At 37.7% G+C, this 27,352-nt stretch overlaps 1 protein-coding gene across 1 annotated transcript in view; it reads right to left on the bottom strand.

Annotated features, from left to right (window-relative positions):
• Positions 1-503: 503 nt before the first annotated feature.
• The window catches only part of STK39 (serine/threonine kinase 39), a 101,756-nt gene continuing 74,907 nt past the window's right edge, over positions 504-27,352 (bottom strand). Inside the window, exons 14-17 of the mRNA XM_055719375.1 lie at positions 23,075-23,127; positions 21,121-21,189; positions 6,084-6,148; positions 504-1,976 (exon numbers count right to left, since the gene is read on the bottom strand). Coding sequence (XP_055575350.1) covers positions 1,902-1,976; positions 6,084-6,148; positions 21,121-21,189; positions 23,075-23,127 — 262 coding nt within the window. The 3' untranslated portion in view covers positions 504-1,901. The remainder of the gene's footprint in view (positions 1,977-6,083; positions 6,149-21,120; positions 21,190-23,074; positions 23,128-27,352) is intronic.

Below are 27,352 nucleotides of genomic sequence, written 5' to 3'. Positions count from 1 at the left end.
AGAGCACAGGGCCCATCCACAGCCCCTGCCCAAAAACCCTCCCAAACCCTCCCCCAGGGCGGGGCTTCCTGCACTGACGGGCCAAGGGCACCCATCACCCCAGGAGGGCAACCGCCCCAATGAGCCTCAGCTGGGGCTGTGAGCCACACACCTGGCCTGGGGGCAGCAAGTGTCAGCCCCCACCCTGCCCCCGGCTCCACTCACCCTCTGCCCCAATACAAAACAGCGTCCCACAGGCGCACGGGTCCTGCCCCAAACAACCGAATGATTTCTTGAAGCACAAACACCTCGGGAGTCTTAAAAGTGGTTTCTTGCAATGCACTGGAAAGCAGGTAGTCAAGAGCAACCCTTTCCCATGGGCAAGCAGACGGTGTTATCTCCCCTTCTCCTCCCCCAGGTGATGCTCGTAAACTAAGTAAGGGCAGCAAGCATTTGTAACATCACCCTGCTGCACAGCTGTCTAAACGCACGTAGAGCACGGAAATTGAAAATACAGATCTGTGTGTGCAATACACTTTTATTTTTTTAAACTTTGCAGTCATCTCGGAGTAATCATCATGTAAACAGTAGGATGGATTACATTGAGTCGTACGCAAATGGCTCAAGAACACCTCAACAATTATGACAAGGCATTATAAATAACTTCTCTTAATAATATATATTTGTCTTTTTCAGTACATTAAAGAGCTGCCGCTTATCTAGAATTAGCTAGGAAGTAGTTTAAATTATAACCTCCAAGAAACACATCTCCAAACTTGAAAGTCTCTCTAAGGTTCGCTAGCTCCATAACATCTATGTCACAGGTTAAGCATACGACTACTTGGGTCAGAAGTGTTTTCTTCGTAACAGATTTTTACTTTATCATTGCACAAAGCCCTATTACTTTCACTCCACTTTGGTATTTTGCAGAACTTCAAGTAAAGCTTCAGTTCCGTTCTTCAACTTCTTATCACCTGTATGAAACCAGTTTCTGCTATTAAGGATAAGTTGGATCGGAGATGGACACAGTAAGCTGTCTACCGTAATAACAACAGTTCAAAGTAGTTCTAGCTCAGAGTCCCCAGTAAAGCATAGTCAAAATACTCTAACAACTTTTCTACTGTATATCTGCTCCTTGCTCAGATAACTACATATATTTATATATACAGTACCATAGGTATGGTACTTCTAGAAAATGGAGATTACTTAAGCAGCCTCAGGCACATTCTTAAAACATTAATGTCTGCAAGGCACCTCCCACGCCCTTGACAATCAGTTTGTGGACTGGTTTTTAGACACACAACCAACAAAAGCTTGCTAATGCCTAATTAAAGAATTTCCCAAAACCCCTAGAAGTTACCAAATACTTCAAAGATATACCTGAAACTTATTTAAATAATGGGAGATTAACTGCAAATAGCACATAATCAAGTCAAATCATTTTCTTATTACTAGGATGTGTAATGCATAAATATATGAAAAATAAAATTCACAGTCAGTTTTAAAGCTAGAATTCAAGTTTGGCTAATAATTCTTAACTTTTATATTTATGTTAATTTCTAAATAGAACAGAACAGAGGCAGATATTATCAACCACAAGTACAGGTAAAATAGTATCACTCAAAGTTTATGAAAGAAGTAAGCTTGATAGAAAATTCCTTTTGTAACCAATAAATACAGTCACCTGAGTGCATTTCCACAGGCTTTTCACTTAGGGGGAATCCAAATCAACTGCTAAGAGACATTTAGTAGCATTTTGAATGTTAGCAGCAGCAGCGGTGTAGCTGTGGGCTTTGCTTGTTCTGACTTTGTGAATTGCTAGAGAATGAAGCAGAACTCAGTGTGTGGTGCATTAATTTTTCTTTGCATCTAAGCTGGCGTCTTCGCGATCTCGCAATGCGGCTTGGGGTCAGGGACAGACATCAGCTGACACTTAACTGAGCAAACCCAATCAGTTTCACTTCATCGGGAATCTCAGTGCCATCACAGCCAGAGGCCTGCAAGTACAAACAGAAATGTTCAGTGTATCACACTACAAAGGAGGATTTGACAGCCATGCTATAAATTTTCCCCATATTGCCTAGTCAGCAAACAGATTACTTGAAGGAAAGCTTTCAGACTGCTTGGTGTATCCTCTGTTACTGTCAGCCAACTGCATCCTTAGTTTTAGCACACTGTTTTAATTGATATTAAAAATTATGAAAAAACACTGGGAAATGAACACTTCAAAACCCAAATTCTTTAACCCAAACTTTCCAGACTGGAGCCAAATGTGCTTTTTCTTGTAAGCATGCTGTTCTCACTCCTGAGGAGGAAATCAACTACATGTATAGAATCTACCTTTTAACATTGTGCTGTAGACACCATATGTCTCATGAGTTCAGCTATCAAGTCTGTTTGGAATACCAACCCACTGAATTTTTAAACAAAAGAAGATTGAAGCAGCCTACAAAGAGTAAACACTAATATTTGAAAAAGGACAGCTCCTTTCTGACAGTACTTTCTGACTAGTACTTGAAATTGTATAGTTGAGATCCTTCATTAAAGCCTGTCACAACAGAAACTGGCACAACTAATTAGTTCATTTTTCACATATAACAGTAAGAATATAAAACCATCTTGCTCAGGACCGAACTGTTACTTCAGGTCTGCATTAAAAAAATGTATTTAAAAATCTAAATGTGTAATTTTTTTTTTTCTGTAGGACAGAAGAGAATACATTTTAAATACAGGGGGGTTTATGCTTTCTTCACCTGTGTTAGGTAAGTCAAAATAATAATACAATTGGATGAATAGTTTGTAATGGTAAATTACTTATGACAGATACCTTCATACTCTTGGCATATCCCCCCCAAAAAGTCAGAACAATTGGTTCACCCTACAAAGAGGCTCTTGATCCTTTTAAACATTAGTAGCAGTTGAATCCTTTATTAGAACTGGTTTGTGCATACACAATACAAAGTAAAGAGCCCTCAGACTGTGCACACAAGGTACAGAGTGACACCGTCCATTGAGTTTTCATGACCAAAAATAAGCTCACTCTATACTTGTGGAAGCATTACATCAGGCTACTCCTTCCAATTCGCTTTGATCAGGCACAGGGAACAGAAGTTCTCTCTTCAGAGAGTATTTCACAGGTCTTATTCCACTGAAGCAGCAAGTTCAAGTTCTGAGATCATCACTTTTGGTTACTATTAAGATACCACCACGTTTTTTGGATTGGGAATTTACTAAATAAATAGGAGTTTGCATTTTGCACTTAAAATACCATGACGAAAGGAGCTAATGCTATTAACATCATTCTACACTAGCTAGCTCTCAGTCTCCTCAAAGCCATGTTAAATAACGTATCGAGGTACGTACAGATTTTTAAATGCCTTCCTTATCGATAAGTGTTGTCTAATATTTAATGCACCTGGAAACTACTAGCTTATATTTTGTGCTCTAGCATAAGTGCAACTACTATACACAAATGGCAACATAAAAGCTCTTAGTATTTGCAATTCACTGTCTATTGACTGAATACATTCTTTCATTAATGTTTTTTTCTTCCCTTTTTCACATGAAAAATCCTTACATAAAATGCAAATTATGCTGCACAATAATTTTGTGTTTCCTTGAGTGTTGCCAAGATTACTCGTGTATTAAAGCAGCCTCCTTCCCAAAGTGCGGACAGCTGGATCCTGCAGGCAAGTCATCATTCTGTGTTAGCCAAGACAACTAAGGGAGATTCAATACTATAGATGTTCTGTAGAATGCCATCATTGTTAAGATCAAACGTGCACTGTTAAAAAAATATGCAAAAGGGAGATCCAACCTGAAAGACAGATTCATCCAGGCACCTCACTTCAATAACTTTACCATTCTAGCAACCATTAAAGACAAAAATGGTTAAGACTTAAGTTGTTCTTTTTTCCCCAAAGATGAAAATGCTTGCTGTTTGAATAGAAATATTACATACCAGCAAAATACCAGCTAAAGCAATCTGCAAGCAGTGAGAAACTAACCAGATTCTTTGTCCACAAATTGTAGAAACTTATGCAGGAGCACTCTCCAATTGAATTCGTTGAATGGATATAGGATTAGCTACATTTAGATTTTGAATGCCCATGAAATATTTACCCACAAAATGTGTATTAATCAAGTTGTATACAAGTGCTCTCAAATTCATGGAGACCTTGCTAAGAGAAACAAAGAAGCAGTAGGGCATATAAACAAATGACAGTTCTAGGCAACAATTCATTTAGCAACTCCACTACACACTGTAGAAACAGGCAGATACAGAATATATGTTAAATTAATCCAATGATAACAATAAATTAGGATACTTCTTGTGGTTTTGTTCTTTTCCCAGGAAGTAAGGAACTACTGCAGGAAACCTAGGTTAAAAATATCAGGAAGAAACTTACATTAAAAATTCACTTCAGGAATTGCTACCTAGCCAATGGAACTTACCTTGAGAAGGGACAAAAGACACTGATTTTGGATTGTCTATTAATTCCTATTATAGTAAGGAGTAGGATTATAACAGCATTCCCTCACTGGAATCTGAGATACTGTGTGATGGTGCCTGCACCCCAGCAATAAATCCAACTGAATCACAGAAATACCCCAACCTAAATTTTCAAATGGATTTGTTTTCAATGTATATAAAACACTAGACGCATACTATGGGATATTACATTTTGGAATCTCAAACCTCTATTTTAGGTGTGAGCACTAGGAACCCAGACTTTTCTACAGAGCCTGTGGAGCACCTACATATCTAAATGCTCTTGGTGAGATGCCATTGACTACACAATAAAGCGAAGTCAGATGTTTATAGACAGCAAGAACACAGACCAGCTGCAAAAAGAGAATCATCAGCCATTAAGCTATATTTAGACAGTAAGTGCCACAAAACACAAAACAATTTGGGTTACATGTCTTTATTCCCCCACTCCAACCCCTTCTCAAAAGAAACGTGTAAGTTCTGGTGATTTTACTGGACTGTAGGGGAAAAATGAGTCCAAATGATTTGGTCAGTTAAAACTACTCAAATCTATATTTAAAAAAAATGACATGGGAAGAACAATCCCGAATTAATAAATTCTCATCAACTAGGCCACTTACTCTCTAAAAATGGCTCTCTACAGCCCAGCTGAAGCAGCTGCCTTTATAAACAAAGCTGTGATTCTGAAGGCCTGCTTATCTAGCAGACATTCAGTCTAGTCTTTCATACGCAGCTGAGTCACTCTTAGCAAGAGATGCTGAAAACTAATTGGTAAGAGTTTTGTATTTACATAGCTAATCATTCAATAGCTTTAGGTATGCAAATTTTTCAACTTACTTTTAGCAAGAAATAAAAACAAATGCAGAACATAAATTCTGAAATTTTTGCAATGTAAATTTATTCACATTAAATCATGAGAGCATCAAAATTGACCAAGATTAGGACCCATAGTCCAGGGCGCAAAATACAGCACAGAAAAGAGTCCCAGACCCAAAACTAGGGTCTGATGTATATACAAAAGACAGAAAGAGGTGAGGAAGGATAAAGAGCAACGAAATACAGTGGGAACAAGATCAGCCTGCAGGTGTGGATGGTCAATTCAAAGAAGGCTGAAGGGAAGAACCAAGGAGAAGGAAGCAGTGGAGAGGGTGACCTGCACGCAAGAAAAATGGTGGCAGGTGTTGCAAAAACTGGGATTGGAATAAAACATCCAACAGAGGACACTTCAGCCAGGACAGAGCTAAGGGACTGGGACTGGAGGGGAGCTAACCTAACAGCTACAGCTTTCCCCGCTTTACTTATTTCTACAATTCTTCCCAGGGGTTTTCTCCCTGTAGTTTCTCACCTAAACCTCAGACTTCCTCAAAACTCATGTGAATGAGCCTCTTTCCCCCTGCACAGTTTGGGAGCTATATGACTGTATACATCCCCAATGTCATGTCAAAATAGGGTTTAGGGGTTTTTTTCTCTCACACATGGCAACTTCAATCATCTTACTGTCGACACATTTATTCAACAAAATAGCTGCAAATGAGATAAAATCCAGACTCTGTGTGAATACTGTGATAATTAATTTGTTTCTTCCTTCATGCTTTTATTTGCTTTTACTTACCAACTTAAAAGTCAAAGTTTTCAAGGCCTTTGGATCATCTACTATCTTCTGTAAGTTAGCAGCAACTGTAAAATAAAATATGAAAAAAATACAATTTATAGAATTCAACATGACATCAAGCCTCATGTTGAATCTTCTACTGAATTCTACACACATACATATCTGTAAATTACCACTTGAAACAATCACACTCTAGCTGTCATTTGAAAGTCAGAGGGCAGTTGGGCTGCCATAAATCCTGCCTTCTTTCCTTTGAGGTCACTGATACTTTGTGACTATGTGAACAGACTAGCGGGAAAAATCTGCCTGAAAACCAAATTGCAGGGGAAAAAAAACAAAAAAACCAACCAAAAAACACCCTAATTTTTAGTTTAGTATATTCCATAAAAAATTAAAAATCACACAACTGCAAGTGCAAGGAAAATGGGAGAATCGTGCAGCCAAGGATAAGCTGATGGCTGTCATGATTTATACCATGTTTCTACTATAGCCAGGGCCACCATCAGCATAAGTTTCTAGAAGGCTGTCCCCTCTTAACTTCTGTTTCTCCTGGCTTTATACGTGTGCTTCTGTCCCTTTTGAGGGCTGGCATGAGTACCCACACAGACACTTGGTGATCTGTAACCACTCACTACCAAAAGAAAAGCAAGCAAAGAGTGATACACAAGGAGCTGATCTTCAAACTACTTTGAATAAGTATGACCGAGATTTGTCATGCAACAGCAGTAAACAGTTTAACTTGATCTACAGAGCCCAAGTGTCCAGGGAAGGAAGCTGTATGCCATGACAGAAGTAGCAGGAAGCAATAACTTATTCCTTAAACAGAGGAGGAGGAGGTAGAAAAATAATAAGCCCATTTTCTATCAAAACATCTAAGTCACACTTTTAATTAGTCTATTTTTTTTACAATATTGCTACCATTAATCTTGACAAAAAATCTGGCTGCTTTCAGCTTGGTACTTTTACTAAACTTGCTCCCCAGCTCTGCAGAGTCATAGATCTGAGCTAACTTGGACCGAATGGCTGAGAGCCTTAGTGCCAGACTGATTTATGAGCACAAGATGTCATCAACAGGACATCAGCATGAGATAAAGACGCCACATTTGGCAGAGCTGTTTAGGCAAGATTTTAAAAAGGAAATAAACAGATACTGAGTAGCAGACATTTCTTAGTCCACTGAGCAGGTAAGTACATAAAGCAAAGAAACAAGAAAACATATGTTTTCCATAAATAATACCTTCCACAGACTTCATATGGTGGAAGATATAGAGCCAACATTTGCATGTTGAATGTCCTACTGCTACAAACTCAGGTTCCTGCTTCCTCCATCTTCTAACATCACAATGGTAAAATTTTTACTCCTACTGTGCCTGATCATATATGGTTCACTGCGTAGTAACAGAAATTGGCCTCACAGGGGAAAGTACAGTATTTGGCAAGGGAATTTAAAGTCATAAACAATTAGGCCAATCTAAGACTGTTAAATAGAAATACAATTTTTGGGGGTCTCATTTTCTTTATACCACTACAATAGCACCAAGGATTGCTTATATACTTGTAACAAATTTGACCGGGCACGAAAGAGTGTTTGAAAGTAAAAACAAGCCTTAAAAGCAAGCACGAGGTAGATTTTGTAGAGAACACTTTTCAGCAAAAAATAAAGTTAACCTTCACAGTTAAATGAACTCAACTACAGGCACTACAACATAAAGTCTTTCTGTTTTTAAAGCTTCATTATTAATAATCTTCTTTATTCATCACAAACAATTTTTATTTTAATTACACAATTCAGTTCCACAATCAGTAAGTCAATTTTATTGCAATACCTCCTACCTGATAAAATACATGCAAATAGGGATAATGATTTTCATTACAATTAATACTTAGAACCTCATATGCATGCAAAACAGAGTGTTCAGCCTCAAAGCTCCTGAAGCCAAGATAAAATACCTTCAATTTATTATGCCTTAAAAATCTATAAAACAGTATCATGCACTCAAGAGCAGCTCTGGCTTATCCAAATCCCCGTAAAACATGTCTTAAAGAAAAATAAAAAAGAAAGAACAAATTCTCCAGCTAGCGTTAGCTGTCTTCACTGGAACCAAGACAGCGCTACAAAACCAGATAGAACCTGGGTCCTAAATCCAAAGATTTCTAACTTCACCTATTATAAAATGTTACAAAAAGATCAGCTTCAAATGCATTCTCATCTCCAGGAGGGGCAGCCTTTTATTTAATGTTGAGCAGTTTTAAACAACTAAGGCAAGTCAGCATGCTGCTTGGCTATTTCGCCTGAATACAAAAATTTCCAGTTGCCCTTAGGCAAAGTTACTGGCAAAGCTGTTATTGTTGCAGTTGCAAACAGCAGCCCATTATCAGCAAGTGTTGTAATAAAGATAACACAGTGGAAGGCAGCACTGAGGAATTCACAAGTAATATCAAAATCTAACCTTCCTGCTGACTCTTTACGAGGAAGGAAATTACAAATTTCAAAGCAAAAATAGCAAAAGATAAACTAGCAATATATGTAAATAGTTAATTCTAATTACTTTCTTTGTTGTTAATTAAGCACCATAACAGAAAGGAGTAATATTTTAGATGGATATCATTCTTCAAGAAAACTGCTTTTCAAAGAACATTGCTCATTAAAAGGCTACAGGGACACAATTTGTTCACTTGTCTCTACTTTTAATATGAACACAAGCCAAAAACTTTTACAGATAAAATGCTAGAGAAACATCTGAAGCAAGCGTTTGAAATATGCTTTATTTTTGCTTCTCTGATGGGCCATAATTAGAGTGGGACATGTTTAATCAAACAGAAGATTAAGAGAATTTAAGGGAGTAATGCCAGATGTTTTCAGGCTATGCTTGAAAATGAGAAAGCAGACCTGCAAAGAGTCCATACTACAAGTTTACATTAAAAAATAGTCTCACCTGCAGTTTTCTAGAGAGAGATCTTTTCAATTTCAATTATACTTGTTCAGCATTTTCCAAGTAAAACTAATATTTCATCTGTGACTTTTCGCACTCTGTGTTTTGTATTTTCTGGTCTATACAGAATAGCAATAAAAATGGTTTTGCCAAAATCATGTCATTAAGCCCATTCAATGAAGCCACCGTGAATGCAAATCCCCCAAAGGCCTGCTTCTTCTGCAACATCTGAAAGCATATGTTAATTAACATCAACTAAGAATCAAATCAAGGTGTGCGTAATTACCTAGAAAAACAATACAGTCCTGTTGGTATCTTTTTCAGTTTTCTAACTCCTTCCTTTTGTTTTGCTAGGTCTTGTCCCCATTTAGAGTGCAAGGCCAACAATTGGAGGCAACTGCCCAATTTTGAATACCTATGTCTGCATTTCAGGCATCTACTTAAAATATGGTTCATTCATGAGACAGTCATGCTTTTCACCTTAGTGGAAGCCAAAGGTTCTAGGATCTTGATAAATACATAGCACTGGGCATGTCTCTCTGTAACTTGAAGATCTAGGCTCAACTGGTAACGAAAATCTTTTGGGGCCAAATTCCACTTTTAAGTGGAACTGCTATTAGGCTTTACTAACAAACATCTCTCCCAGCCACTAAGTTGAGGCTTTTTTCATCAAGGAAGATTACTTAGGCTGAGATTCACTAACCCTCCTTTGTTCACACACAAGGTTTTAATTTGGCTTAGTTTTTAAAAAAAGAGCCTAAAGTTTCTAAATGCAGATCACAGAATGGCCAGGGTTGGAAAGGACCTCTGGAGATTGTCTAGTCCAACCGCCTGCTCAAGCAGGTTCACCTACAGCAGGTTGCACAGAGTCATGTCCAGGCGGGTTTGCAATACCTCCAGAGCAGGAGGCTCGACAGCCTCTCTGGGCAGCCTGTGCCAGTGCTCTGTCACACTCAGAGTAAAAAAAGTGCTTCCTCATATTTGGGTGGAACTTCTGTGTTGCAGTTTGTGCCCATTGCCCCTTGTCCTGTCACTGGGTAGCACAGAAAAGAGCCTGGTCCCATCCTTAAGATATTTATAGACATTGGTAAGATCCCCTCTCAGTCTTCTCCAGGCTAAAAAGGCCCAGCTCCCTCAGCCTTTCCTCATCAGGGAGATGCTCCAGTCCCCTCATCATCTTCACTCATCACCCTCAGCTGGACCCTCTCCAGTAGTTCCCTGTCTCTCTTGAACTGGGGAGCCCAGAACTGTGCACAGCGCTCCAAATGCAGCCTCACCAGGCCAAACTAGAGTGACAGGGTCACCTCCTCCACCTGCTGGCCACGCTCCTCCTAATGCACCCCAGGATCCCACTGGCCTCCTTGGCCACAGGGCACACTGCTGGCTCATGGGCAACTTGCTGTCCCCAGCAGCCCCAGGTTTGTCTCCGCAGAGCTGCCTCCCAGCAGGTCAGCCCCCAGCGTGGACTGGTGCGTGGGGTTGTTCCTCCCTGGGTGCAGGACCCTACACGTGCCTTTGCTGAACATTGTTAGGTTCCTCTCTGCCCAGCTCTCTAGATGAACCCAATCACATGTGCAAACACTAAGGAGGAAAATAACCATCCCACTTTCACCACCTCTCCCTCCCTCACACTCCTGACAATTCTTCTATTACAAGTCAGTGAACAAGTCAATTTAATACACTAATGCTCTACCATAAATGAAAAAGAGTTTTACATTAGGAGTTTATAGAGACATAGGAATCGTTCTCTCTGCTGATACTTAAATTACTTGGAAAAGTGGAGAGCATTGTTAAAGATTTGTCTCTGGATTCTACTTTACACCTTATCTCTAAGTTAAGTATACTACTGTTCCTAGTGACAAAGCCATTTTTCTTTGAAGTACTCTGAGTCATGCCTTGGATGTTGTACTTCTGAAACTCATCACAGATTATAGTTTGCCTGCAAGCAGCACCAAGAGACAATTTCAAATTCGGCTGGGAATTCACCATTTCGACAAGGCCTGGATATACTAGACTCAAGTTTATTCTGCAGAGCGTTTTCTCAAGATGTTATGGCCATACTCCTATAAAAGTCAGAAGAAGAAACATGAACAAGATAACTGCAGGAAAAAATTAAGTAGCGATGGAAAAACCTTTGCTGGCAGTAACCTCAAGTAAATAGAATATACTTCAAATCGTGCCTTGGAGGAAAAGCCCTCTTCAAATGTTAGCAGCGGTTAGCACAATAGGCTTTTTGTTGTTTACAATAATAAATGAGGTGTTGTTCCACTTTCTTCAGAAGGCTTCTGAAGGACATACAATCAACCTACGTACCACAAATCATTCCAGGTTCTTTTGCAGGTTGTGCTCAGTGACAAATGGTTGTGCCGCTCTGTCAAAATAAATGTCTGCACTTGCAGAGCACACAATAGGATAAAAGGTCAAACCCAGCATATAAATATACACAACACAAGCTACTAATTGCAGATGTAAAAAAAAAAAAAAAAAAAAGAAAAAGAAAAACAAACCCCACCACGTAACTACAGTCCTCTAGCATGCATATTTATATAGAATATAGTACAAATCACTCTTTTGATACATGACAATTTTGGCCAGCCACATCAATTATAACAAGCTGAGGTAACAGAACAAAGAAGGCCATCTTCAAGATCACAAACTAAGTGAATTACCATACTTCGGGAGGTCTCAAAAAGCTGCTTTGCTCCTGTAAGTGACAGAACTCTGCCTGGCTATTTAAAATTCTTAACACAGCATGAAACCTAACCCTAATGGCTTCTGAATAGGGAAAACTTCTGTAAACGTTAAAATTAATGAGACAGTAAATAAAGCTATATGAAGTACAGTAGAACCATTTCCAGTACAATGCCAACCCAGCCAACTGAGCCCGAGCCATCTGGCATAAACACAGACACAAGCACAATCTAAAGCTTGAGATGATATTTCTGGGGTGCTCTCAAAAGAACAGTGATTCACATGCTTTTTCATTTTGAAGAGAATGGATGGGGAACCTCTGATAGTATGCACAGTAGTTCAACAGTTTGCAAAGCTATTGCATATTGTAATCATGAAATTCAGACATGAGGAAAGGGAAAACATCATTCTGGTACAAAATTACTGTCACAAAAAAACCATGAAAAAATATAAACCTCTGAGAAAATGAAAAATATTTTTATTAAGTGAAAAGTGAAGTTATTTGTATATAGTCCAAAACTCAGCCTATAAGACACCTTCAGCTGCTCCCTACTTCCTCAACAGTATTGCCATTGGGGAGGCCAGACTCAAAGCTCCACATATTTATTGGCTTTCCTGCTGGTTGTTTCAAATATTACCTCCTCCCCAACTGTAGGTAGTTATTTTGCCATTTTCATCTCATACACGGAGTTCTACATAATTAACTGCCTTGGGAGTCTGCTGATCTGAGGATTAATGCTGTATTCTGCAATACAGGTCTTAGGAAGCAGGATGCCTGAGTGACAGGGAATACTTTTCAATGGAATTACCACTCCTGAAAAATCAGCTGCTGGTAGGGCTTTCTTTCCTCCAAAGGGCCAAATTTATTATGCACACTCTTGAGGCATTTTCACATATTACAAGAGATTTCATGCAATATATACATTAATTTATATTTCATACTACACAGTGGGTTTCATGCATTTGCAAGTTCATACCAAAACCAAAACTAAGTTTTAAAACCTAGCTAGCAGTGGATTATAGTGTATTGTGCAAACAATCAAAGCTATCAACCTTTACAGCTTTTGGTAACAGTTCCTCCAGACGTCCGACTTTCTTATTATCTAATAGCTCACAAACTCTCTGCATGAGAGATTAGAAGGCTTTTCAAAGAGAAGTCAAAAAGGTCTTTTAAGTGCAGAACAATTCCATTAATTCACCCATTCAGGATGCTAGTAATAAAATTTCTTTTGTTTATGTTGCTTGAGAACAGTAGCAAGGGAAATATTAAAGCATTTTGAGATCTGTGACAGCTAACTAATGAGTGTTTATTGCTACAGGACTGCAAGGAGCTAGACATGATTCCTATAAGAAAGAATATAAAAGAAAAAAGAAATATCAACAGCAAGCCTGGCTTCTCTTCTGAGGAAGCTCCTGGACACTGATAAAGCAGAAACATTAAAAAATGTAGAAATTTATTATTTACGAAGAGGCACTCATTAGGCATTTATCAAAGGGAGATCAAGGCTCACAAATTTGTCTGAATTCTCAAAGTACATTGCTGAATTAGTAGCTATAGATGAAGACAGCTTAAACCACCTCCATTTCAACATTTGATACTTTAATATCCAACAGCTTGATTTGCAGCCTCAGAATCAGAAAATATAGCTTACAGATACAGGGTAACAGAAGGCCAAAGCTGTTCTCCCTTGAAAGGAACACTGGGAGCCTGAAAAAACGTCTCCTACAGCATCCTTATGAACCACAGTTTCACAGTGCAATTCATACGGCTCAAAGTACTTATTAAAACTACTTGAGCTCTGTGGTTCACATGGTAAACCCAGGAACATATTCTATTTCTTGTGTGTGTGAAGTACCCTGACATGAGGAAGAACTGTACCAAGTAAAACCATCCTCACCTCCCAAGGAATGGCCCAACATATAGCAGCAGTAAAGAAAGGGGGCAAGCAGTACTGCACATTATACACAGAACACTCAAAGGTGCATGCTGTGATACCCCTAGTGAGTACCAAAATCTGTACTGATTTAACTTAGGTATTAATTCATTTATTATATATAGACAAGCAAGGTTTAGGCTAGTTTGTCTTTTTTAGACATTTTAAGGTCATTAACTAGTAGTTCAGCATCAGGGTAACTTGTTCTAAAAAAGGAGTGCAAGGGGGAAGTGGGACCAAGGCTTCAACAGCTAACCAGTTATGGTATGTTATTCAAGAGTGGAACAGGCAAAGAGATGGAAGAGACATCAGGGACATACATTCCTGATTGACCCCTATAGACAAACAAAGGCCTTCAATATTTAACCTTGCTGAAACTGAAAAAAAAAAAAAGTTTATGGAATAATAGTAGACCTCAAATGTCTTCACATTAAGATACATTAACATGGGGTATTAATACCCAGGGGTCATAGATAAAAAAAACCACAAAACCAAAGACCGATAAAGTAATATATAAGATGTCATTTTTCTTTAGGTAGCTGATGGAAGAATTCCCACCCGACAGAATTAGTATGTTTTATAAAACAGAAGCGCTGTATCAAAATTGAAAATGAAATAAGTTAGTCCTCAAAATCTACTTATTTCAATTCAAACAATGCATCACTAAACTCCCAAATTCTCAATTATTTAGTATGGATATCTGATCCCAAGGTAATGCTTTACATTCTACAATTTCTGGAAAAAAACAAGACTGAAAATGCGATAACTGTTTTTATTGATTAAATTAAAATATTAATATAACTGGCAAATTGTACTTTTTCCCAGAAACTTATGAAAAAATAGAAGGTTGATATTTCAGATTGATTCCCTGCCCCACCCCGAGTGTGTGAAGAACACTTAGGCAAACCACCACACATCTAAAACAAAATGTCATAAAAATGTAAGTAGAATATATTTGGATACTTAAATGCTTATCTATTTCAGATCTTGACTCTGAATATCTAATGGATAGATTATCCAGGAAGATGAGGGAGGAGTAGATATAGATTTCACAATTTCCCTTTCATTTCAAGAAAAGCATTTTGATGACCCTGAGCATGCTAAACCTCAGTCTTGTCTCAAATGAACATTTAAAATAAAAATTTAGACCTGCTGCCCAACATTGCTAGTAGGGATATTTAAGAAGCCTGAGATATTATGGTAAACTGTGCTCATAAATTCTCTATACAAAAGAACAAGTCAGAGTACGAGGTTATAAAAATCACTTGCCAGTGACTGAATGAAGAAAGCAAGCGCTACCTTTCAGACAAAGGTTTTGACAATAGTTTGATAGTCACCCTCATATTGAAGACAGCTCTAACAAATACCTTCATCATGCTAGATTAGAGTTGAAATGTAGGTCTATGCAGAAACAAGGCAGGTCACATTCTGCTATGCATATTATTACTCGGTAATCTCCTCTCCCCATCAGAGCTTCACAGCTCCTCCTGTCCCAAGTTCTGCTATGAATTATAGATATTGTTCTGACAAAACTATTAAGAAGATGAAATAGCAGCCAGGCTACTTCAGTACCTTATATCTGAAACTTGAAACAAGGAATAATATATTTAGAAAAGACTCCCTGATGTGCAGGAGTTAGGTTCTGAAATAGACTACGCCTAGTTTGAAGAACCTCAATAAATTCTTATTTTGACACACTAACCACTTGCAGAGAAGTGAATGCCAGGGAAAAAAATAACAGCAACTAAATTACTGTTGAAAAGAGGAACATTACTTACACTGCTGTCTTTGCAATTTCTGATTCAAATTCACAGTTGAGTTTTGTGGGGTTTTTTAACTAGAAAGGAAAGACCTCAAAGACTACAATTCAGACCTATGAGGGCAGGGAACACACTCTAGGCCCAAGAGTTTATCACCTACTGTTCCAGGCAAAACCTAAACAATCCCACTAATAAACATATGGATTTATTCCTCACTTACACAGTTAAGTAGGAACTGATGGACTGCATGCTGAAAAAAAAGGAACTTGCTTTGGCAGCAACTTCCACTTTTCTTTTTTTTTTTAAAGTAGCTAAAAATTATTTTTTACTTGATTATGGCTATAAAATAAGCATCTTTACTGTGATACGTGAATATACGTGTATGTGTGGAGAATAATTTGCACACTCTGAGAATTTCTTACATCACATATTTAAAGCTCTGCCATAACCACCATCACAGCAGTGGTGTTTATTCAACTAACACAATACCGTTTTTTTCATCTTAAACCTCTAAGTTTCCTCCACACTGAAAATTCAGCAAGGTGGAAACTTGCAAGAAACCTGCCAGTTTCACACCATATACTTTCTCAAGTACACCTTTTACGTACAACACCTACAGCTAAAATAACTGTGAAGACACAATTAGGTGCAAAGCTTGGTTATCTGTGGGTGTACCTCAGGCTTCCAGAATTATGAGTCACCCTTCAATGCACTGACTCTAAATGAGCCAGATGTGTTAAAATATTTGAGTCCTTAGTTAAACCCTGGGGAACTGAGAGATATTCTCCTATCTGTAATGTATTTGCATATCTTGCTAAAGAGATATGGAGTTACCCGCACACCTTGAAACCACAAGAGTATCTACAAAATGCCTTAAAATACAGTCAGGTTTTCATTAAAACTTTGTTTGCTGTATAATACATTAAAAATTAAATGCAAAGTATTTAGTTTATTGTTTGAAATTAATTGTTAGGTTTATGGGCACACTGAGAGCTGGAACATATAAAAACATGATACACTTAACTAAAAAAATCAGTTATTTCATTCAGTTTGAACCACAAGAATAAACACACAAGAAAAAAACCCAAAACATCTAACAAATTCCCTCAAAGACTATAAAAATCAGCACACTTCAAAACATTACTAATATTAAATGGCAAGCCTATGCTGCCTTCAAATGGCAGTCCTATCCAAGTCACCTACCCAGAGCAGCTTTACTGCTCTTTGAGGACATAAACTAATGCAATAGTTTTCTACTCATGAAGCACTATCCCATTTTCTGATTACAGTAGTTAGCCAGAATTAGTTGAACAAAAAGCATCACTTCATTCAGTTTCAAACATGATTAAACTAACAAGACAGCAAAGTAAACTACATGTAAGCAAATCCAGAGCAAAACCAAGGAAAGCAAAAGGATATTCACTGTGTAACTCTGTGGCTTTTCCAGAAATTGGATTATTAGTGCCACTATGAGTTAAAATGTTGTTACAGACAGTATACCAACAAACTGGGCTTCTACTTTTTCATCTTTCTATTTTAGTATGAAAGTACCTTCAGCACCAGTAGACGTGACACTGTAAAACAGTCAGCCTTCCAACTTCAAATGCTTTAATACTGTGATTAATTGGGAACCATACATATTACTTACTGTTTAACATCCCTTGAAATAATGTTATTTTGGATTTGGTCAGATACATATTCTCTGCAGTCACGGCCAAATAACCCATCCACTGCCATGATTTTTTTTTTTTATTCTAGATGCCAATTTAAGTACTGCCTACTTACCACAGTAAGTTACCAAATAAAAAGGCTACACCCCCCTGACACACAAACACCACCACCCCCCCACCAAAAAAAATATCCAACAACCCCAAACCCAAACCCCTTAGTCAAACTATTATGGCATCTATTGTATTCACACTTTAAGAAAACATTCAAAATGTCTATGAAAAAGCTTGCTACTTTCAAAAGATGATCTCATTTCAAAATATGATCTATTGGGTTTTCAGCTGGTTCTTCTAAACACATTAGGCATTTTAGCAGGAAGCTTTTGTTTTGACTGACTAATAGCTGTTCCTCTGGTTACTAAGTGGATACCCAGGTCTGGCTCCAACACCAGACAGATACCCATTTACCAGTAGTTAATGTCTGCTGTCTTTAAAAGTGAAGGTTTATCTTCTGTGATGCTCAAGGTATTCATGGATACTTTCTGACAAACACACCTAAAATAAAGGTGCATTGATATAGTGAAGGGCAACTGCACACTTCTTGATGGCATTGGACATCAAGGCTTTTATTTAAGCAGTATTAAGGAAGGGAAGTGTTCGGGGAGGCTGTACACTGCACTTCAGTAACTAACATACCTTTAGGTTCTGAAATTTAAGCAAGGCCTCTAGAAGATTAACTATAGCCTCAGGCTTCAATGAAATTATATGCACATTTTATACACCGGTGAAGTAGGACTGCGACTGTGATTCTCAACAGAACTGACTGCTGATATGATTTGAGTTTCCTTTAAGTATCAAAAATATAATAAAACGTTACTGGGTTAATGTTTACTAGCCAATACACATATATTGCATATACACACAGATTTAATCCCAAAATGTATTGTGAAAATATTCCAGATCTTTCATATGATTTAACAAAGCTATTTCAGTACTGCATAAAAATACCTCATCAGCTAAACCCCAGTGCCTACATATAAGCTCCAAGACTTATTGCCCTGTGCAAACGTGAACTCTGGTCTTTTAAACAAAATTTTCTGCCCTGCTTCCCTTGATCTAGGGATCTCCTGTGAAACAACGCTACTGTCAAGAAGAACAGAACCCAGTCAATCGTAGCCAGAACTGAACATGCAAGGTGGGATTTCTGCTTCTCTGCAGAGCAGGTAGCTGCGCTTATTGCTTATCAGAATGGAGATCTTCCTAGGAAGCCTGTGTTTAAGTGAAGCAAATTCAGCAAGACTTCAAAAGGTGAAGCATGTTGATGCTTAGCAGCAAATTCTATAGAACTTACACGTCAGCTGGTCCCTACTAATAGCTTCAGATCACGTATGCCATGGCCATACTTTCCACAACACCTTTTGCTGACTCCTGTTCAAGTGTCCTTTCAGAAAATCGGCTGTTATGCTAACAGATGCTTGAGTTCAACATAAGCTCAGGTATTTTCACCTTTTTTCTCCCAGCCTCTACATGTTCCAATATCCATTAAAAGAAACTACAGGAACAACTTTTATGAGACTATCTCAGAACTTTGTTTTCATTTGTGTTACAGAGGCTGAATTTCTGCATGCTTCAGCTGAAAAGTGAAAGGCAATTTATCAGCTGCTTTCAATCTTGAAGCTAATGGAATCAGTTCTGGTGAAGAAGGTTAACTAAGCTCTTCTATGCTATTCCTCTCTTCCTATATAGTAAGATTTTAAACCTTTTAATTCTGAGTGAACAAGGTGGCAAAATCATTTTACACAAAAAAAAAATTAGTTTTGTAAGCAGATTTCCATTTTCAGCACCATCTGCACTCTTATATGACCTACTGCTTTAAACTAAGGGACTGAAATATTTCTTAGGACTGCACTGCTACAGTGAAATTCTGAAATTGGCAATAATCTGCTTGCATGCAAGTTGTTTTATTCCATCTCCATACAACATTTAGCCAGTTTTCCCAAAGCAAAGCGCAAACATATTCCAGCTTAAGTCCAACTTTGGTATTATTTTTTTTTTTTAATTAAAATAAAACTGCATTTAGCAGAACTTGTCTTTCGGTAAAACATGAAATCTAAAGTAGTTTTCTAGGAAGACAATGTGCAAACATACTTGAATAACTTCACAAGTGAAGCAGACACAAGTGAAAATTGTATAGCACGAAGTCACACAAGAATTTGTGCCCGTGGAATGTGAGGTAAGTTACACCATCATAGAAAAATGAACACATCATTACAATTAATGAAACTAAATTTAAAGTTGAATGCTTTCATTATATACAAGAAAATGTATTTCCTTACTTTTTTTTTTAATACCACAATAAAAAGACGAACAGGAAAGAACAGAAAGGACCATCATCATAGTGCTAAAAATGCTGCAATTCAAAGCAAGAATTAAGGAAGGAAATAAACTTCTATGATTCACTAGACAGTGTCTCTAACCAAGCCTGCTAGAGAAAACCTTACGTATTTAAATATTTGTGCTTCTTCAAGTACCAAAGTCCCATCACTGAAGCCATGAGAGATACCTACCTTCACTTGCCTTTCCCCCATCACTCCCCCTGAAAGATGGCACTCACTGTGCCATTTCCATGGAAGTACTGGCACTTTGCAGCAGAAGGAAAAGGGAAGAGTAAGGAAAGGAAAAGAGGTCTTGCTGGGACCCTGCAGGACATGCACTGCATCATCGCCAGCCGTGACTCTGACTTCTGCGCAACACAGCGTGCCAGCTGACGGCCCAAGCAGGTGGGATAGCCACCAGATAACAATTCTTCTCTTAGCCAGGAAAAAAATATTCATATTTATTTCCTAATGAAGTAAGGTATGTTGTGGCAATGAAAATCCGATCAAAACCATCATCAGCATTAGGGTAATGACATTTTTCATACTGGAAGGTCACAAGGCAACAAACTAAGGCCAAGCTACCGCTCTCCCCTAAAACCTTATAGTAACAGTCCAGCAGAAGTGACTTTAAGAGAAGTGTGCCTGCTAGCCTGTACCATCTGTGAACCTCCCCTCAAAACTTTTTCTAGAAATTAAAATAAAAGGACAGATAAGGCTTTTATTCCTTAGATCAGCTAGAAGCAACCTGTATGCTGAACATATGAAAGCAAAAAGTATTGGCTTCTCTCTGAAATACTTTACCTACTCTACAAACACACTGAGAACGTGTTTAGCTTATCTGCCAGGCAAGCAACATGAACTCATGGATTTCTAAAACACTCTCCATATCATTGAGTTTGGTAACGATATCTGAACCAATTGATATGAACTTCTTTGATTGCAACATGAAGATTGATTTAGTAGTATTCCTCAATTCACTTCTCATACATTTAGCATCTACTAGCCTCCTCCTGATTTTGGTATGCATCTACTGGTGTTGAGCAACCAGAAGTAGAGAAGGAACTGCAGGGAAATAACCACTTCCAAATTAGCCATCTCTCCCAGGCACTGAATTTCATATAAAAACAAAACCAAAAAAACGTTACAAAATTACTGAAGCACAGGACAGAACACAGAACAGAGAAACAGAGAAGTATCTTTCCTCTCAGCAGCCAGAAAACACTTCCGATTACTTTTTTTAACCACAGAAATAATACCTCCAGGTACAATTTCCATAAATCCTTATCTCTGGCTTGCTTCTACTTCCATGAACCCAAGCAGAATACCAACTTCAGAGCTGCCAAAGCACACTTTACAAAACCCTACTGAAAAAAACATTTTATTGTTAAACAAAAAAATTAAGTTAGCACAAAAATGATCAATCATTGAATTGTAAATAATCCTGCAGGAGATCTGTATTCTATCATCCCTCTCAAACCACTGAAGAGTTCTGACTTCCAAAAGCAATCCTTGGACTGGAATCAAAATTGGCTTGTTGATGGAACTATGCATACATGAAAGCAAAATTAGGACAGAAAGGATTTTGTGAAAAGCAGCATTAGAGAAAACATTTTTCACATCCATTTAACACAAACTTGTCACAAGAGCATAATTGCAAACAAAAATGTAATTTACCTATAACTACATCATGGCCATCAACCAAGCCTGCAGAGAACAGCTCCTGAGAAACGCCATCTGCTGTGTCTGTCCAAAAGGTGAAATGAGTAAGTGTGAGAGCCCACAAAAACAACAAAAAGTATCAGTCATCCAACGCAATTTAACAAAAATATATTTTAGTTCCAAAACACCCATGGAGGCAGGCTTGAATTTAAAATTATCTTTAATTAGGAGGAAAAAGATAATTATCTTATCAGCCTCTGCACAGTAAATTGCATGAGGTGATGATTTGATTCATTGCAACCCCCCTACAGACCTTTCCTGGCCACTACTATTTAACTATGTCTTCCTGTACAGCTTACAAGGTTCAGTATCTTCACAACCAAGACAATAAATTTTGTTTTAGTGTGGTTTTCACTGTTTTCTCTATCCCATCCATTGTTCTGCATATCTAGACAGAGACATGCTATATAGGCTTTCTTGTTTGTAACCAGTGTGGCAACAGAGTTACAAAGTCATTATTTTGAGCTTTAGGCTTAAAATAGCTTTTAAGTACTGTGACCCAGGCAATTCAGAGCTTTGGATCAATTTTCCATTAATTGCTGTACCCTCGTGGGTTAATTCCTAAGTTCCTGTGACTAGTACTTGCTCCTGCATAAAGACTTTAGAAAGCTTAGAGGTAAGTAGTAGGAAATAGCAGGAACAAGCCCAAATTCCAGCTAAGTCTCAACTGTAATATGGCCTCTGCATCAAGTGTCTGCATGGAGCAAGCACGTACTTTGAGGCAGTTACACAGAGCTGCATATTTAACACTCACAAGTAAAAAAACAATTTATCTCAGCTAGCTGCAGTTTCTGGAGAGCTCTGAAGATGAGAATCACAGCTACCTTCTGTCTGCACCAGTGACTAACTACTATGAACAGTCCTGGTATGGTGTATCCTCTATTTTCTGAAAGTAAGAATTCTCAAATGGCATATGTAACTGCTTAGAAAGTATTTAACTAATTCTTTTGACAAGCAACTAAACCAAGATGCTCTGTGCCCAATTAAGTAAGAGACCTCTCATTATTGCCCATTGCAAAAATCAATGAGAAATGCAGGCAGACAACAGAGAGTATATGCATGCGCAGAACTACCGCACATGAAAGATATTATGATTTACAGGAAGAGAGACACCTCTTTCAATCTAGATTCATTTTTAGGTGGAAGTTCTTTGAAGACTATTCTAAATATAGTGAATACTGACTTCTGAGAAATATGAAATGTGTTCATAGTTCAAAGTGTTGCTATTTAACAAGGATGGTATCTTCTTACCAAACAGATCAGCCTCCTCTGCATTTTATCGCAGTACTATTGGGTTTTCTTCAAACAAACCTATCTTTATGAGTTCTTACAACTCGTAGCACTGGAAAGCCAATACAGTTCTGCAAGTATGCAGTACAGTTTAAAGTTTCAATGCCAGAATTTCTTTCTGTTGGTGATACCAAAGCCTGAGATGGAACTCAACTTTCAGTTGAAGACCGCATTTGAAAAATGGTGTATACTTCATACTTGTTAATATAACTTCTTTTATTACAAAGGGGAAGAAACATAAATATTACCACCATCACCACATACACTTCTATGGCTACTATATTACATTTCCTACAATGTTTTCCAAATGTGAAAAGGAAATTCCAAAACTATAAATATTGCTATGCAAGACCTTATATACTGCAATAGATCATTTCAATAAGACATGAAATTGATAAAGTATACTGTGGATTAAGTCTTCTAATATATACTATATATTACACAACCCTGCCACTAGGATTTACATACATCTGCTAGTCTTGTTCAAGTGAAATTCAATATAAAGCTTTGCACAGTAGGAAACATTCCAGAGAGGTAGTTTGTATTAACCATAAGCAGTAATCAATTTCTGAAATACCCTTTGAGCAGTAAGAGAATAATTCAATTGAAGGAGCCTTACCTCTGCCTGGAGTAAACTCAAACCGTATGTCATTAAGCTCTTTCCTGGAGTTCCTGAAAAACATTCAGTGTATACATTAAAATGTAATCAAGAACAGAACAACTATTCCATTCCTACACCCAAAGAATACCTATGGCATTGACAACTCCATTTTTGTAGTGTGAATTTCCTCAACTTTAAAAAACACTGATTTCCCAAAGCTCCTAGACTGGAGAGACTCCACTGCATTGGCAGTATTTTTGGGAAAACTAAAAGCCAGACATGCTTAAGCTGAAAACCGCCTTTGGTAACCTAAAGGGTAAAATAAATATTTTGCTTTCCATCTTCAAAAGACACTCTACCATACTGACTCTACTCATTCAACATAGTCTGAACCATAAGTCTACCCCTTCTCCTCCAAGAGTAACAAAATACTCACTTGGACTTACAGCTCCCTATCTGAGATCCCATGTATACAGAGATGCTTGTTTAAAAGACAAAGTATCTAGCAAACATTGAATGCTGAAGTTTTTGACGCAGTGTTTAAAAATGTGTTTTGGAATGAGTTGTTTCTTTCACTGACCACTACTGTCCCAGCAGCAAGGTTGTCTCTACACATAACATAAACAGGAGAGCGTGAAAGCCAAAGGTTTTCTGCTTTCCCGTTTGCCATGAAGAGTGCTTTAACCAGTTTGGTGTACAACAGTCATAAGGGACTTAATACCTACATTAAAGAACTCCTTTACAGTCTCATACTGTGCTCCAAACCTCCATTCCTAGCACATTTCCAGCTTCAGATTTAGTTAATAATTTCTACCATCAATAAAACATTAGCGTCTTTGCAAAACAGACGTCCATCTCATTTTTGGAAATGGCAAGTCGACTGAGCATAAGCATAAACTTAATTGCTGTAGCACACTTTTTCCAATGAATAGCTCAATCCACTTGAAAAGCTAATAGCAACAGAATGTGTTTTGCAGTCCATTATTCTTCTTCTCAGCAAGGAAACCGTATGCAAGCTCATATTTCAGCATACTAGGCCGTGAAGTCTTGCTGTGGGAAAACTAAATCCAATAGGCAGGCATACTCAGCTGTGACTTACAGCTATTAACACTTGCTAAATACTTGTAAGAATATCAGAGTCAAAAAACAGCAAAATGCAGGAACACAAAACCCAAAATGACTGGCAACACAGACAAGAGCAAGACAGCAAACCCTGAAAAATAAGGATGCTACATGTAGTGCTTAAAATGAAAAGCACTCATTTACTGAATATACTGAATACTTCAAAGCTGAAGGAGTTTCAGGTTCCCAAAATTCTACTCTAAATAAAGAGTTATGGGAGGAGTTTAAGATCACTAATACAAAGGTGCAGATAATGCAGCTAGCCCCATACAGACTCATAAGGCTCATTTACTTCTGTTGTAGAAATCTGCTGCCATTATATAGAATATTGCACTATTTTTATTCAACAGAGAATTAGTATGAATCTCAGTTCTTTTTTTCCCACCTCCCAGAAAAACATGGATGGCTTTCTCTTAAAATTAAAAAAAAAAAAAAAATTAATCACATATGACTATCTCTGAGTTCCCTTTCAACAATCCACTTCCTTTTGCTGAAATGCATTATACACAATAAACCTGTTAAAACTGCCACTTTTCAAAAAAGGGAAGTTGGACAGAAATTTAGCATTTTTCTTAAATATGTTTTGACTGAATGTGGGATGCAGCTGAGACTTAAATACTCATTTCCTGCACATGCTTTTGAAGAAGCAAATCAAGTGAATAAAAACTCATCTCACACCTTTGCAGAAGTAAACCAGAAACTTGTTACTCTTATTAGCAGCTATACTGAACTGCTCCAGCCTGCGTATCTTTTTCCACAGAGTCAAACGCTAAAAGCAGCTGAGAAGTAATTCTGCAGATTTTGCACTCTTGCAGTTATCTATCTAGAAACTAATACATTAGGCTCTCAGATTATATCTATTCACAGACCTCCCGCAAGTAGAACATCCACCATATAAAAAGGCACTAAGTAATTACAAACTCTAATCAAAATCAGCAGCTTTCTCGCCGGCTGATACAGCTACGTGAAAGACCAGCTGCTCCTGATACAGACTCTTTCCTCAAGCAGGATGCAAACGGGGTGTATTCTGCTTTGCCTCCAAATTGCAGAATGTCCCAAATAGAAAGTTAATGAGTCAAAAGTGCATATTTAAGTGAAGGTGAAAATTCAAGGAAGGCTGATATGTATTCAGCCAACCAACCTTGCTATGAGGAATAGCTTTGAACTACTTTGAACTTAGGACGCCGCTGCTTTCATCTTAATGGTATGCTGCTACTCGGGAAAGCAAAACAAAGGAAGTTTGGCAAGATTAATTAGCTAGAAGCCTGTAAGTGCTTTTGTTTATGGTTCCATTACCTTCCAGACATTTATTGATTTCCATAAATTATTGATTCCCTTATATATTCCACTAAATAGAAGATGCACTCGAGTTCTCGCCTAAAAGCTGCCCATGCTCTTCTCCAGTCTTCAGACACTCCTCTGGTTCTAGTTAGTGTCACTGTTACTGCAAATTAGTTTGCTAGTTCCCTTGATACACTTTGGTGACAAGTGTTTGGATTTGTTGATTTATTTGTAGGCAGAATTTCCAAGCAGTGTTTCATTTGTTCCATTGGAGTTCTCTTTTTACTTAGATCCATTACAGTCACCATGTAGCAGCACACAGACTTTATTTCTGCTAAACAGAAATAGGATTTGAAGAAAGGCACTTAGTATCTTTGTGATTAATAATTTTATCTTCTTCATCATTTCTTAATGGTCTGTAGTTTCTCTAATGTGTTTGTAAAAAAGTTATTTCTATTTTAAAATGCAAACTCAGACTTTTTGGCCATCTCTTGTAATACCTCTTATTTGGTTCTTGCTCTGTGCCATTACAGAATAATATACCTCATCATGGATAAAAACAGCCCATCTAAGAAGTAGTAAATTTTAAATACTTTTGTGTATTTTAGTACACTGCAGTTTATTGATTTCCTGCAGATTACTTTTCATTATATAGTCACCTCCAACAGGAGAAATTCCACAGAACTGCTTTGAACAAGGGTGACACCAAAGCACAACATGTTAAGACATTTTAGCAGACATCTTTCTTGCAAAGAAATTTCAGAATTTAAAACTTTAGACTTTATGAAAGCATATTTTGCAGATCTTTGTTATTATTTTGTTTTCATCAGGACCACTTGATGTGCACACAAGGATTGCTAGATCTGATTTTCTAGGGAATAATGCTTCCTCTAAGAACCGGAAAAAGAACATGGGCCAACCCCATCACTTAGCCCCCCACCTATAAGCTGAGACCATCCTCTCAACAGGACGTGAAATAAAGATGCTCTGTTTTGAAGGAAATTTTTTGCTGAACAATGCTGGTATTTACAAAAAAATCAGGATTAAAAAATAAATTATGAAGATGTTTAGATTGACATAGTTCTACTGAAAAACACCTAAGATGTGAAAGAGATTTCAGGCATTTGCATTTTAAAACAAAGCCTTTCAAATAATTACCTAATGATAGTGTAATTTCTGCTATAGTCAATTAGCTGTGTTCCACACGCTTGACAAGAGATCTACATTGTTGAATTAAAATCGGAAATCATGTTTGTGTAATGATGCAACTGTAAACTGGAAACATTAAATGTCATTTCTTTTGTCCTTAAACACAGAATGTCTATCATGTAAGTGAGATTCAGGAAAATTAAATGTCCTGGAATTAAACTTAAGGTCTAAATCATGCTGGGATAGCTAGCTTAATTATGCATCAGGCGACAGATTTTTATTCTTTTATTACTATACTCCCCTCTCCGCCCCTCTCAAAAAAATGCATCCACCCCTTCTTATGCAGGGTTAACTGAAACATCAGCTTGTACTTCTCACAAGCTTCAGCATCATCCATATAGCCCTTAAGGAGAGTCTGTATTCCTGGATGAGATTCATTTTACCATAGCTAAGTAACTATATTCTTCCTTCCCAAAATAAGAGAAAAATCCTCAAATAAGGTGAGCCAAATGAAGGGCTTGCGCATGTGCGTGAGAACATGCAGGTTTTGTCTGCTGAATTTTCAGACTTCAGCGACAAAGTCATCACACGTGGTTTAGAGAGACTGATATATGGAGCCGAGTGTCCAAGAACACAGGTGATAATGGAAAGGTAATCAACAAAGCTGACTTTTGAAACAGTAGAGTACATATACATCACATGGAAACTGCACCATTTATGGCTTTTGATTAGTTTCAGGGAATC

This window comes from Falco cherrug, chromosome 8 (assembly GCF_023634085.1).
Source record: "Falco cherrug isolate bFalChe1 chromosome 8, bFalChe1.pri, whole genome shotgun sequence".
Lineage (NCBI taxonomy): Eukaryota > Metazoa > Chordata > Aves > Falconiformes > Falconidae > Falco > Falco cherrug.
Note: the sequence above shows the minus strand (reverse complement) of the source record. Positions and strands in the feature narration are given on the sequence as shown.